This window comes from Eubalaena glacialis, chromosome 3, assembly GCF_028564815.1.
Source record: "Eubalaena glacialis isolate mEubGla1 chromosome 3, mEubGla1.1.hap2.+ XY, whole genome shotgun sequence".
NCBI classification, from domain to species: Eukaryota; Metazoa; Chordata; class Mammalia; order Artiodactyla; family Balaenidae; genus Eubalaena; species Eubalaena glacialis.
Window position 1 is genome coordinate 150,767,192 of NC_083718.1, and position 15,079 is coordinate 150,782,270.

Below are 15,079 nucleotides of genomic sequence, written 5' to 3' on the forward strand. Positions count from 1 at the left end.
CACACACACATACTAAACTAGGCTGACACATAAGGGAAATCTAGGAATGATGAGAATAAGACCCTGAACTCTGAGTTTTGAGGGTTAAATTCACAAATTCCTCTGCATTGTTTATGTAGTTGCTGTAATTTTTAGAATATATAGTTTACTACGTACCATAAACATAGCCAATACATGCCTGTTCTACTGCAGAATAAGGGATCTGTGCATCTGCTAAAGCCTTCTGGCCTATAAAAACAAAAAAAATTATCACATAGCACTTTAAGTGAGTAAAAATAAGTTTAGAGTTTTCCCAGAATAAATCTACCTCTAGTTAGTCTATGTTCAATTCAAATGACAAATCCTTCATCAAATCATCTCAGACTTTCAGAAGTTATCTTACCTTTCAAAAGTTATCATTTCTTCCTCTAAGCTATTGTAACACTTTTTCATACCGCCTTTTTGATATTTAACATTTCCTATTCTAACTGTACACCTAACTATAAATATCAATATATTAAATCCCAAGAGTCTTAAAGCTCCTTAATGTCAAGGTGTGTTATTCATCTCTGTGGCTCTATCGTACATCTAGAGGACAAAATAGGATAGAATGTTATTGTTGAGGAGCGGGAGTATGGGAGCACTCATACGGTCATCTTACAAAGCCAGGATCAAGAGATGACCCTCTCTATGGAAAAAGAAATGAAGCTTTAAGGATGCTATCCAAAGGTACAGAAATGACCAATGGAGGAACTGAGAAAAATCATGAAAATAAACTAGGAAGAGGAGAGTGGAAACTAGAGATCAGGTGTAACCTAAATCCTCATCTACCATAGTGAGAAGCAAACAGACGTCTAAAACTGATAAATCAAAAACTGGAATAAGTGTGGTGGAACAAATATTTAGAGATATGGAGATAATCACCAGAAGAACTACAGCCAAAACTGTTAAAAGAAGTTGCCCGCTGGGGAAGAGGCCTGGGAAGTATAAGCCATCTGTGTGTGTGTGTGTTTTAACCATATGAATGTATTACTTTGAAGTTTTTTATAACTTAAGAAGATATATGATTGATTATGGGATTGGTTTAGTCAGACTAGTTATCTTTTCCTGCTTAATGTATGAGCAAAAAAATTAATGTTTTACTTATAATAACGTTGATGAGATTATGTTTAAAAGAGCATTCTCATATGCTGCTACTGAAACTAATAATATAAACAGTCTGAAAAATAATCTGACAAGAGTCTTAAAACTGTTTATGTTCATTGTTCCAGTGAGTCTACTTCTAGGCTTTGTCCTCAACAATAACTAGAGATGAGAACAAATATGTTTACTATAATTCTTCTAAAATATGTTTACTATAATATGTTTACTATAATTCTTCTAAAATATCAAAAAGTTGTGAAGCAAATATCCAACAAAAATTACGGCATAAATATATAATGAAATATGCAAAAATTAATTTTTTCCAGTTTTAAGTGGAGAAATGTTTATAATAATAAGTTTTAAAAAATCAGGATACAAAACTACATATAGAATATGATCCCAGATAGCCACAAGAAAAAAACATTAAAATAGAATACACCAAGATGTAAACTGATATAGCCACTATGGAGAACAGTATGGAGGTTCCTTAAAAAACTAAAAATAGAATTACCATATGATCCAGCAATCCCACTACTGGGCATATATCCAGAAAAAACCACAATTCAAAAAGACACAGGCACCCCAATGTTCATTGCAGCACTATTTACAATAGCCAGGTCATGGAAGCAACCTAAATGCCCATCGACAGACGAATGGATAAAGAAGATGTGGTACATATATACAATGGAATATTACTCAGCCATAAAAAGGAACGAAACTGGGTCATTTGTTGAGACATGGATGGATCTAGAGACTGTCATACAGAGTGAAGTAAGTCAGAAAGAGAAAAACAAATATCGTATATTAATGCATATATGTGGAACCTAGAAAAATGGTACAGATGAACCGGTTTGCAGGGCAGAAATTGAGACACAGATTTAGAGAACAAACGTATGGACAGCAAGCAGGGAAAGCTGCGGGGAGGTGGGGGTGGTGGTGTGATGAACTGGGAGATTGGGATTGACATGTATACACTGATGTGTATAAAATTGATGACTAATAAGAACCTGCTGTATAAAAAAATAAATAAAATTTAAAAATTAAAAAAAAGAAAACCAATTTAGAAAAATAAAAATAATAAAAATTAAAAAAAACATTAAATGAACAGTGTATACCTGAAAAATCAGCATCAGTTAATCAAATCTCATGAACCTTCCTTTTGGGGGACAGAGATTTCTGATTCCCTGTATAGTAATATCTAAATACTGAGTTGAATGATGGAGTTGAAATGAAACCTAATTTATGAACACTGAGTGCACAAGGTACTTGTAGAGACAAGCAGTGTCTAATTAAAAATCACAGTAACCCTTTTTGGGTTGCTGGCAACAAGCTGGCAAGAATAGGAGGAAGCGGAAGGCTTCCTAGGAGGAGGACTGTACCTGAACAACTTCATGGGACCACCAAGCTCCCAAGGTCTCCATGAGTGGGAAGCCTGTGTTTCCCAGCACTCCCTTAAACAGCTGATACCTAAGCTTAGACTGCTTGGCCCTGAAATTAAAACATCTCCTTTGACCCAGCTTCCTGTTAAGGTTGCAAGGCTGCTCCACAATCAAGACAGACCACACAATAAACTACAATGTTCAAAGATCTGAATGTTCTGTATTACCTGCTTCCTTTGCCAAGTCAGGGTAGTCTCTTGAATTCTCAACTCCGGGCTTTGTGAACTAGAAATATAGAAGGAGATAATAAATAGAAACAAATATAGTTAGATTTTTTCACAACAGAGAACTGCAGAAATTCATTCGTCTATTCACTTAAACAAAAACATACTGAGCACCTATCGTGTTTCTGGACTCTAATAATAAATAATATACAGTTTGTACCCTCCGGGAGCTTACCGTCTAATGGAAAACAGGCAATTACACCACAGTGTCATAAGTACAGAATGATTTGGGAGAGACAATTACCCAGCTTTGGAGGACTAGAAAGGCTTCCCAGAGGAACTGACGTTTAAATTAAGTCTTTAAGGATGAGTAGGAGTTAGCCAAGCGAAAGAAAAGGAAATTCTAGAGCAAAGGCCTGGAAATGACAGAATATAACAATTTTACATGCAAACAATTTTATATTGCAGAGGCTGAAACACATGATTTGAAATGGCAAGTGATAAGGACAGAAAAATTACTGAGGACCAAACGATGATAATTACTAACATTTATTGGGCACTTACTGTTGTTACTCACTGTACTAAGCACTTCACATGTATTAACTTGTTTAATCCTCACAACAACCCTCAGAGGTAGGTACTATTCTTATCACCATTTTAAGATAAGAAAACAAGGGCAGAGATTAAGTCACTTGCCCAAGGATACACAGCTAATAATCAGTGGAGCTGAAACTTCAACCTGGTTCTAGAGTCAATTCACAAGTGACCTTATATGCCCTCCTATGACACCTGGGCTTTATCCTGAAGACAGTGGATTTTTAAAAATAAAAATAAAAAACAAAGACTGAAATAAACAATGAGATACACTACAACACCAAACACTGACAGGATGTGGAGCAGCAGGAACTCTCATTCATTGCTGGTGGAATGCAAAATGGTATTGCCACTGTGGAAGACAGTTTGGCAGTTTCTTACAAAACTAAACATCCTCTTAACATATGATCCAGCAGTTGTGCTCCTTGGTATTTACCAAATGAGTTTAAAACTTATGTTCACACAAAAACCTGCACACGGATATTTATAGTAGCTTTATTTATTTATTATTTTTTAAATTTATTTATTTATTTATTTATTTTTGGTTGCATTGGGTCTTCATTGCTGCATGTGGGCTTTCTCTAGTTGCGGCGAGCAAGGGCTACTCTTCCTTGCGGTGCATGGGCTTCTCATTGCGGTGGCTTGTCTTTGTTGTGCAGCACAGCCTCTAGGCACGCGGGCTGCAGTAGTTGTGGCATGCAGGCTCAGTAGTCGTGGCTCGCGGGCTCTAGAGCTCAGGCTCAGTAGTTGTGGCGCACAGGCTTAGTTGCTCCACAGCATGTGGAATCTTCCCAGACCAGGGCTCGAACCCATGTCCCCTGCATTGGCAGGCGGATTCTTAACCACTGCGCCACCAGGGAAGCCCTATAGTAGCTTTATTTATAATTGCCAAATTTGGAAGCAACCAAGATGTCTTTAGCAGGTGAAAGGTTAAGTAAACTGTAGTAAAACCAGACAATGGAATATTATTCCGCACTAAAATGATATGAGCTACCAAATCACAGAAAGACATGGAGGAACTTTAAATGTATATTACTAAGTGAAGAAGCCAATCTGAAACGGCTACATATTGTATGATTCCAACTACATGACATTCTGGATAAGGCAAAACTATGGAGACAGTAAAAAAAAATTAGTTGTTGTCAGGGACTGAGGGGAGGGAGGGATGAAGAGGCAGAGCAAGAGGATTTCAGGGCAGTGAAACTATTCTGTATGATGATGTAATGTATACGTGTCACCACATATGTGTCTAAACCCATAGAATATACAACACCAAAGTGAACCCTAATGTAAACTAGGGACTTTGAGTGATAATGATGTGTCAATGCAGGTTCACTGACTGTAACATATGTGCCACTCTAGTGCTGATTATTGATAGTGGGCAAGGCTTTTCGGAGGGGTCGGGGGCAGTGAGCATGTAGGAACCCTCTGTACTTTCTGCTCAATTTTGCTGTGAACCTAAAACTGCTTTGAAAAATAAAGCCCTACTTTAAAAAAGAGGGAGAGAGACTGGGCTGAGAAGACGTGCACGTTAGATCATTCTAAATGCAATGTTGAGAAATGAATGAACGGAGCAAGGCTGGAGGCAGTGAGACCAAATGGCATAATTCTGAAATAGCCCAAGTGAGAGTTAACTAAGATAGCAGCAGAAAAAATGGAAAGAAGCAGAGAGACTTGAGAAGCATAAGTGAAGTAAATCTACCAAATACAGTGATCAATTAGATAAGATGGAGTGGTCTGCTAGTCAGAGGTTGTGCTAACGAGAATTGGCTTTCAAAAATTTTTAACTGCAAACCACAATAACATACAACATGACCCAGTAGACACATATTGAAGCAAAATTTTCATGAAATACTTATCCTTGTTATACTGATACAGTATTTTCGATTCTATTTCAATTTTTTAATGCTAGAGGCAACCTTCTAAACAGACGTCACTACCCCTGCAATGGATCACAAAACCCAGTTTGAAACACTTTATAGATACTAGACTTAAATGCCACACTTTATTGCACAGTGCCAAAATACATCTGTTGAACTGAACCAAAACAAAACGTTTAACATTTGTTCCTCTTACCCACCCCAATTCTTCATAACTTCTGAATTAGGGAATCCTTCATAATTCCCTAATTCAGCAGCCCCAAATTACCTATTTCCCCTGTAGTTACTCTTCAGTTCACTAATTACAATCAGAGCATGTAGTATAGACAGCACTTACTGTAAGGAGAGAGTACTGTGCTACTAGGCTCCACCAAGTAATACCTATTAATAACCACATTATCATCCAGGTAGTGAAATGACTGCACTTTCTCATTTCTTACTGAAATCAAGGCAGTTTTTAAAAGATTAGTCAAGCAAACAAACACATACAACATTACTCCTTCAAAATGAAAAGCATGTTTAGGTGGAAACTACCAAATGTCCATTAACAATAAATTGGATATATTATGGAATGTCCACACAATGGACTATGTTATGTCAATGAGAATGAACAATCTATAACTACACATAAAATTAAGGATGAATCCCAGAAACATAATATTGAATGAAAAAGCCAAAACTAATTTATGATATTAAAGGTCAGAAGTCAGGATAATGGTAACACTTTGCAGGCAAGGAGTCAGTGACTGGAAGAAGGCACAGAGTAATTTCTGAGGTGCTGGTAATGTTCTGTTTATATTTGTTTTTTAGTTTTTATTTTTTTAATCAAAGAAATGCAAAAAATAAATAAAAATAAAAACCTACCTCAAGGCTTATAATAAACACAGCAATCTTGTTCCACTACTCTCCACCCACTAGTCTTACTTGCTCCCAAAACATCCATTTTCAATTCTTTTAGATATTTCTTCTTTTATAAAATGCCATGTTTCTAAATATTCTTATACTATTATTTTTTTATTTATCAATTTAAGAAATTATATCATAGTCTCTAATAAGGGCCAATGAGAATTAGGTCTCTCAGGCCACCTCACATATACATTTACAGTTCCCCCATCCTCCTTATACAGTTGAATCACAATTTTTTTTATTAAATCAGTACATAGTGCTTACCTTATAAAGTTAATGTTTCTTAGTATTGGGGCAGGTTGTATACTATGATTACATGTGCTTTATTGTACAATTTTGTTTTGCTTTGTTTTTCCTGGAGTTAACTGCCTCATTTTTAAAGTTTTAACCTTTTTATTGTAAATAACAGAGATACAGAAAACCACACACACACACACATGTATCTCCTAATGAATTATTTTAAGGCAAACACTCTTGTAACCATTGACAAAGATTCTCTCCTTCAAATTCTAGCCAAGCTCCTCTGAGTCCTCTTCTCTACTAGGTCTCAACCTTGGCCTAAAAACTGAAACACTAACATAGTTTTTATGAGTTCTAACTTGCTCAAGGCCAAGTCCCTAGGAGGACCCTAGCCCCGCTTAAAGTACCTGCCTGAGAAAACTCAAGGCTGTCAAAAGAATTTACTGCTTCTTCCAGCCTGAATATAGGGCTGGTCTCCCAGTCTCTGTGGGAGGGTAGGAGCCTAAGCTTGGGTAAGCGCCAGTTAGCAAATCCAGATGGGTTTCATGTGAACTAGCCTCCCCTCTCCCCACTTTATTTAAGTTTTCACTTCCCTGATCCTACAGCTGGCCCTCTGCATCCGTGGGTTCTGCATTCACAGATACAGAGGGCCAACTAAGGGGACTGAGCATCCACGGATTCTGGTACCCAAGAGAGATCCTGGAACCAATCCCCCAGGGATACCAAGGGACTACTGTATTGTGTCCCTACTCACCACCCTCCCTATTCCCTTATTATCCCTTTAAAATACCCAGTCACATCTGTATAAAGTTAGTTCAGTTCACACTGGACTTTTTCCCTTTTGCAATAGCACATTACTAATGAAAATCTGTCCTAAAACTTTACCTAGTGTCTACCTTTATCTTTGACACCAACCACCCAGACTAAAAAATTGAACCCTGCCTGCCCCTCCACAAACTCCTCTAAGCACTCTGTTCCAATCTCAACCCCGCTCCACCCCTAAAGTAATTATTATCCTGATTCTTACAATAATCACTTCCTTTTAGTATTTCATAGTTTTATCACCCAAGTGTCTATCTGTAGACACTATAGTTCAGCCCTTTTTTAAAGTGTTTATAAGCCTTTTAAATTCTCTTTTAATCTACAGGTTCCCCTCCACTACTTTCTTTTCCTCTCAATGTATCTGTTAAAGAACCCAGAGCATTTGGCCTGTAGCTTCCCACAGTCTGATTTTATAGATTGCATACTCATGCAGTTCAACATGTTCCTCTGTTCTCTTTATTTCCCACACATTGGCAGCTGGATCCAGAAGCTTGCAGACTCACATTCTATCTCCCTGACAAAACTATAGGTGGTGGTGTATTCTTTCATAAGGAAGCATATAACATCTGATTATTTTTGCTCTTTGTGTTGCTAACAGTTGTTGGTGCTCAATGACTAGATCCAGCAATTCTCTAAACCCCTCGGTCTCAAGACCGCTTTACACTCTTAAAGATCACTGAAGATACCAAAGAGCTTTTGATTATGAGGATTATATTTACCAGTATTTACCCTCTTGGCACTTAAAATAGGACATTTAAAAATAACTTTCAACTCACTCAAAAAAAAAAAAAACCCATTACATGTTAACATAATTTTTATGAAAAATAACTATATCTCCCCCTCGAAAAAGTGATGAGTGGAATTGTTTTGTATTTCTGCAATTCTCTCTTTTTATTTTGGCTGTATTGGGTCTTTGTTGCTGCGCACGGGCTTTCTCTAGTTGCAGCGAGCAAGCAGGGGCTACTCTTCGTTGCGGTCAGGGGCTTCTCATCGTGGTGGTTTCTCTTGTTGTGGAGCACAGGCTCTAGGTGCATGGGTTTTAGTAGTTGCAGCACGCGGACTCAGTAGTTGTGGCACGCGGGCCCTAGAGCACGCGGTCTTCAGTAGTTGCAGCTCGCGGACTCTACAGCGCAGGCTCAGTAGTTGTGGCTCGCGGGCTTAGTTGCTCCATGGCATGTGGGATCTTCCCGGACCTAGAATCGAACCCATGTCCCCTGCATTGGCAGGCGGATTCTTAACCACTGCACCACCAAGGAAGTCCCCTGCAATTCTCTTTATTGTCTGGTTTAACAGGAGGCAGCTGAATTCTCACAGCTGATTCTTCATTCAGCGTTTGGCGTTATGCTATTTTGGTTGACGTCTATGAAGTAAATCTGACCTCACACAGATATGTGATTGGAAAAGGGAGGAGCATTTTAATAGCCTTTTTACATAATTGTGGATATTCTTTTATACTACACTAAAACTTGACAAGTGGGAGTTTCTTACAGGTTAGTTGCAATGCTGCATTTAAAACAATATCAATGAACTTTTCATATTCTTGTTATATTCAAGTGCATTAAAATCTTGCACTTTTTTTTGCAAAACCAAATTTTACTTAAAGCACAAATACATTACTTTCTGCAAAGAGATTCATGACACAGGACTAGACAGTGAGGTCAGATAGCCACCTAGCACACATTTAAGTCCACGGCGCCTCCCAGGAGCTGAGGGAGTGGCCCCATGTCCCTGGATACAGCTGTCTGGGCTGATTCTAGGGGGTGACAGAGTTCAGGCTGAAGTTTAATACCTTAAATACTGGCTTCACTTGAGTACCACACAGTGGCAGCTCTTGACATTATTAAAAAGGAAGCAACACACTAAAGGGAAGGTACAGACGGGTTTGGTGAGTGACTAATTCTCACTACATAAACAGGCAAACTTAAGTTACCATATCAGCCATTCTAACATCTGTACAGAAATTCCCAGGAAGATGTGTCCCTCAAGGCTAATTGTAAACCAGGATGTACATTTTGGAAGTCGGTCCCTTGCAGTGCCTGTAACAGGAGTGTCCTGGAGACGCTGTGGTGGAAGGACAGGTCACTTTGCAGAAGAGTTGCCTGGGGCCTAGCAGCTTCATCCTTCAAGCCCCACTTGGTGCACACTGGGTTTGGGGACTGTCTTGGGGAGGACAGGGAAGAGGCACTCCTCAATAAATAAGGTCGGGAAACAGACTTGGGCTTCACACTCCATCCTGCAGTCCCCCTTAGCCCAAGCAAGTGACTGAGGAAGAAGAAACGGCAGCCAGTGGGGTGGGAGTGGCCATCCCGCACCCCTGCTGGGGTCTCAGCTGAGTTGCTGGCGGTTGAGTGCTCCGATGATGGCTGGCATCTCCTTTCTGCAAAAGCATCAGTCCACACGGGTAGGATGCAGGGTGGGGCTGTCCCGGAGCCCCTCCAGTGACAGGTTTATGGGACAGCAGTAGGGAAGCAGCTTAATGGCCCAGCCAACATGGTCCTTCTTGAGAGCAGCTGACCCGTGAAGGAGACGCTCCAGTCCTCAGTCTTCAGTGTTTCTGGTGGGGCAGCAAACGGAAGAACTGGGCAACATGTAGCATGGAGAAGCTGATGTGCTGGGCAGAGACCTGCCCAGAAGGACAATGACCAGCTCTTGGGGTCTGCTTGGTGTGGCAGGCTGTTCCAGCCAAGGTGGCTTCCACTTCCTGCCTGGGAGGAAGAAGGTGTGGGCTCCCGCCCTTATGGGGAGGCAGGACTGTGAAGTGGTCTGTCTCCTACCTGCTGGAGGGTCAAGTGTGGTTCAAGTCACAACTTCAGCAGACCTCATTTAACCAGTTTTTGTTCTCTTACAAAAAAAAAAAAAAAAAGACCCACAGAACCAAATCCTACATGACAATAAATATGGTTTTTCTCCATAATATTGCTTAGGAAGATCAAGAGCCCGCAATCCAGTCATCCTGAAGGTCCCAAATATCGCAGGCAAGTGGGGTTTTCCTGGTGAGACGGATCCCTGCATGGGGTGGGCCGGTGTCTGTGCTGAGGCCTGCTGGGGTGCGTGACACCCGGGGAATTGACGTGATCCTCGGAAGAACAGAGGTCCAAGAGTAAAACATGAGATCAAAAGCAACCAGGCGTCTGCTCTCCTTGCCTTAGGCTGATGCCAGAGCTCTGCTTGCGGAGGCAGGGAGGCGGGTGGACACCCCCGAGAGGCTGGGCTGGGTTGGAGCCAGGCCAAGAGGGGGCGGGGGTCCCACAGTGCGAAAACCCCAAATAGCCGAGATTGAGGCACCAACAGGTTAACTCCAGCACTCCAGCGCATGCAGTGAGATCTGGAAACCCAGGTCTCCAGGAGACGCTGGGGCGGTGGCTGTGACAGCAGCAGAAGGCCGGGTGATGCAAAGAGGAGAAACACTGTAAAGTCAGGATTCACCACCACGCACCGTGAATCAAAGTCCTGGTGCCAGACCAGTTGCAGGCACGGAAAAAAAGGATAACAAAACCCCACATTTTGTTCACGGAAGAATGCAAGAGGGTTCTCAGAAATACCGTGGTGGTCTGGTATGCTTTGGAATGGAAGCAATATCCCTCCAAGGAAGCAAGAAAATCCTGCACTTTGAGTGGAGTGGTAATCTGGCTTTTCTCTGGAGCCATTTCACATAATTTTCCAAACCTCTGCCAGGAAGCTGGTATGTGTCTGATTGCCAGTGTTCTGGGAACAGGGCTGGGAAGTACCATCATTTAGTATCCAGAATTTCACTTGATTCCCTTTTTTTCAACTTGGGCCTCACTCCCGCCTTCCAGTAAGCCTAATGGTCAGATGATTCTAGAGACTCATCTGTTCAGTTTCTCCAGAGAACAAGCCTCCAATACCCTGACAAGGAAGGGATAGTCACCTAGTGGTAAAAAGGATCTTGGAATCCAATTATTCCATAGAAGTGTTTTCCTTCCCTCCTCTCATCCCCACCTTACTTGGCATCTAGTACATGCAGGTTCTGAGCCTTCTGGAGTTCTGCAGGAAGACTCAGCCAATATAACCCCTCTTCAGGAACTTGGGTTGTGGGTTTCTCTGTTCAGAGTCAATGACCACTTTTCCATCAGCTTTTAATCATCCAATGTTTTTCTGACATCTTTCTGCTATTGTTTCCTCTCCTAGTCACTTCACCCTTACTGCCATTTTAGTGGTATTTGGAAAGCATCAATAGAGATAAATTCATATTTTCAACCTGCCATTCTTATCCAAATGTCCTAATACATCGTATTTAAATTACCTGTTTATCCTTTCCTCCTCCATATTATACATTCCTTAAGAACAGGAACCTTGCTTTTTTCATCTTTGTACTCCTAGCATATAGCACATACTATGTTTATTGAATATATTCTTAAATGATGAATTAACTACCCTATAACATTAATGTGTGTTAGAGATAGCATGGAAGAAACATGAGATTTTAAGTAATGCAGTTTCAAAATTTAGGAGCAGTATCAAGATAGATAAATTACTTAGCCCCTCTGAGCCACAAAGATGGACAATAAAATGTAGATAATAATAATCCCTTATATGGTGAGGATTAAACAAGATAATGTAATATTTTTTAAACCGTAGGTTTGTAGAGGGTGACAAAATTAATTTTAAGGGTTGTGGGTTGTGATCAGCATTTTAAAAAATGAAACAAAATAGGAAATATCAAGAGTTCATCACACATAATAATAAGTGTTGCTTTAGCAAGCTTGTTTCAGTTTTGTGAGTGCATGTGTGTACGGAGTTGTGATGTAAGATATATTTCTTTCTGTGGGCTGTGGAATTATATATAAAAGTATAGAAAAATCAAATGCTTAATTATATGGTCCTGACTATAATGGCACCAGAATTTCCAAAAAAAAAAAGTGGCCAACGTAACTTAGAGCAGTCTGAGGAAGTTTTAAGAAAATACAGGACTTGGACTCTTGCTATAGACTGAATGTCTGTGTCCTCTCAAAATTCATATATTGATATCTAACTCACAAATCTAATTCTTCATTTTTGGAAGTGGGGCCTTTGGGAAGTCATGCAGATGGAGCCCTCAGGAATGGGATTAGTGCTCTTATAAAAAAGAGCCCAGAGAGTTCCCTTGCCCCTTCTGCCACAGACAGCTGTCTATGAACCAGAGAGCAGGACCTCACCATGCACCAAATCTGCCTGTGCCTTGATCTTGAACTTCCCAGCCTCCAGAACTGTGAGAAATAAATATTTCTTGTTTAAGCCACCCAGTCTAAGGCATTGCTGTTATACAGCCTTAACAGACTAAGAGAGACCAGTTCTTGAAGATAGCTAGAATTTAAATTGATGAAAAGAGGGCATATCAGGAGGTAGGCAGCATAAGCAAAGGGACTCGGCCTGCTGTCAGCCAGGTAGTAGTTGTGATTTAGTTGTGTTAAAACCTCTTGACATGCATCATGAGAATTCTAATTTACCATAGGAATTAATTTCCTACACGGATAATAAAACCTCACTAAGAGAACTTCAAGTTGTCTAGGAATTCAGCTATTCAAATTAAGAACCACAACCAGTTGAGATCTACCAACAGAGCTTAAAGTATTATCTGCTAAATTTCTCCCTCTTCATTAAACCCTCCCCCAAGTTCCAAAAGATCAAACCCAGAGAGAAGTACACTGGCCTAGTAAGCACATCAATAAAGCTGCTCTCCATAGTCCCAACCTCTTCCCTGAAGATTGTAACTAACACCTCCCACACCTCCACCTCCCGACTTGAGGAAAAATAAATACATCTCCTACTTCCCAAAGCTCAGTGCTTTTCTATATAGCTAATATAACCAGACATTTAACAGCCAGTGGTGGAGGATCTGACTGTATTTATACCATACTTTAAAAGGTTTTACTGTCCACCTATACCAGAAGTCCCCTTTCCCATGAAACAATAGATGATCTCCAAGTATCTGCTTCATAACATATTAGCTGACTTTTCTACTTACACGTCTTGATTGCTTTGTGTACTCTCAGCCCACTGGGTAAGATAAGAACAAGTTTAAGGCTGTTTTCTCAGAAAGAGAACTTCCCCTAGGAACTCTCTTTCATAAAGCATATCCATTTAATATTGTTCAACTAACATTCACTGAGGTCTTCAGGCACAAGGCATTTTCAAGGTGCTAGAGGTACAGCAATGAATTAGACATGGTACTCACCTTGGAGGAGCTTACGTGCAAAAGAAGAATATAGACATAAAAACAGAATTTCAAGATAAAATAGTAAGTACTAAGTTAACATGTGGGAAAGTCAGGAGGATCAGAGGAGGCTTCTTGGAGAAGGTCTGAATTGATCTTTTAAAAATGCAAATAAGGGCCTCCCTGGTGGTGCAGTGGTTAAGAATCTGCCTGCCAGTGCAGGGCACATGGGTTCGAGCCCTGGTCCGGGAAGATCCCACATGCCACGGAGCAACTAAGCCCGTGCACCATAACTACTGAGCCTATGCTCTAGAGCCCGCGAGCCACAACTACTGAGCCCACGTGCCACAACTACTGAAGCCCGTGCAGCTAGAGCCCGTGCTCCGCAACGAGAAGCCACCGCAGTGAGAAGCCGGCGCACAACAACGAAGACTGGCCCCTGCTCGCCGCAACTAGAGAAAAGCCCGCGTGCAGCAACGAAGACCCAACGCAGCCAAAAGTCAATAAATTAATTTAAAAAAAATAAAAATGCAAATAAGTTAACCAGTGAAGACAAACGGTCTTAAGTAGTGGGAAAAACACTACTTAACACTAGAAAACACTAGAAAGCAAAGCAACAGAGGCATAAAAAAGTTTGGGGTGAAACTAAAAGCAGTTTGGCATCACTAGAGCACAGAGGTGGTGAGGATGTCAAGAAGTGAGACTGCAGGAGTCTCTGGCCTCCTGAGTACCAAGAAGAGTACCACTTGAGGAACAACAAAGGTCGGAGGATCCAGAAAACCTGCCACCTGTGCCGAGACGCTGAGCATCACTAATGATTCTCCTCCTCATCTACACTGGAACTGTCCCTGAGAAGGGATCCTACAAGGAGTATTACTGGAAGTGCAGAGCTGGCGACATTCACGACCTGCTTTCCTTTCGGGTGTGAGGCGGACCTTGCCTCCGTCAGAGGTCCACACATCTTAGGATTCCACCCAGATTCAAAGGAGGTGCGGACTTTGGGTCATCTTAGGGCGTCCTTCACAAACTGCGCCCCAGGGAGAAAAGGAAAAAAGGAGGAAGATATGGCCGCTGGAACAACCCTGCGATATTACGATCCCGCAGACAGACCCTACATCACAACCCACCCGAGTCGCCACTCTGATGCCCCCAGGGCCAAGAAGCCAAGCTGCGCGGTGGGACGCCCCGGGCGCCCTCCGGGTAGGAAGGACAGACCGACGCACAGCCCCAAATCTGATTCTCACCCTCCCCCACCCCCGGTTCCCGGTCACCTCGAATCTCCCCAGGCCTCACCCAGACAGAGCAGAGCAGGGAGCCCGCCTCCGGGGACCCACGGCTCTGTTTACCTTGGTCATCCCAACGCCCACCACAAACACCCGGTTCCGGAGCGGAGACTGTGAGATGTCCACATGCATGGCTCGGACACTTCTGGGCACGGGAGCCGCAGCTAATGTAGGAAAGACTGGCCTAACGCGCCCGCAGACCTATTGAAACCTCTGCTGCGCCGGAGCAATTAGAACCGGGGGCGGGGCGGGAGGCGGCCAGGGGGCGGGGCGGGCAGGCGTGGGAGCGCGCGCGTGCGCGTGCGCGTGCACCGAGGCGCCTGCGGCGTGGGCGTACGGTGGCCTGGCGGGGCGGGGCGGGTTAGGGAATCCTTTGGGGACAAGGCTGGAGTTCACAGGTGGGCTGGAGACCCAGGCCCACTCAGCCTTTGCAAAAAAGCTTTATAGCCTGGTACCAGACCCTCAGGTTTAGGTT

The 15,079-nt window shown here is 42.0% G+C and overlaps 1 protein-coding gene across 1 annotated transcript in view; it reads right to left on the bottom strand.

Moving 5' to 3' along the window:
* The window catches only part of SCP2 (sterol carrier protein 2), a 154,989-nt gene extending 140,139 nt beyond the window's left edge, over positions 1 to 14,850 (bottom strand). Inside the window, exons 1-3 of the mRNA XM_061186583.1 lie at positions 14,668 to 14,850; positions 2,729 to 2,786; positions 157 to 228 (exon numbers count right to left, since the gene is read on the bottom strand). Coding sequence (XP_061042566.1) covers positions 157 to 228; positions 2,729 to 2,786; positions 14,668 to 14,736 — 199 coding nt within the window. The 5' untranslated portion in view covers positions 14,737 to 14,850. The remainder of the gene's footprint in view (positions 1 to 156; positions 229 to 2,728; positions 2,787 to 14,667) is intronic.
* Between the last annotated feature and the right edge of the window lie 229 nt (positions 14,851 to 15,079).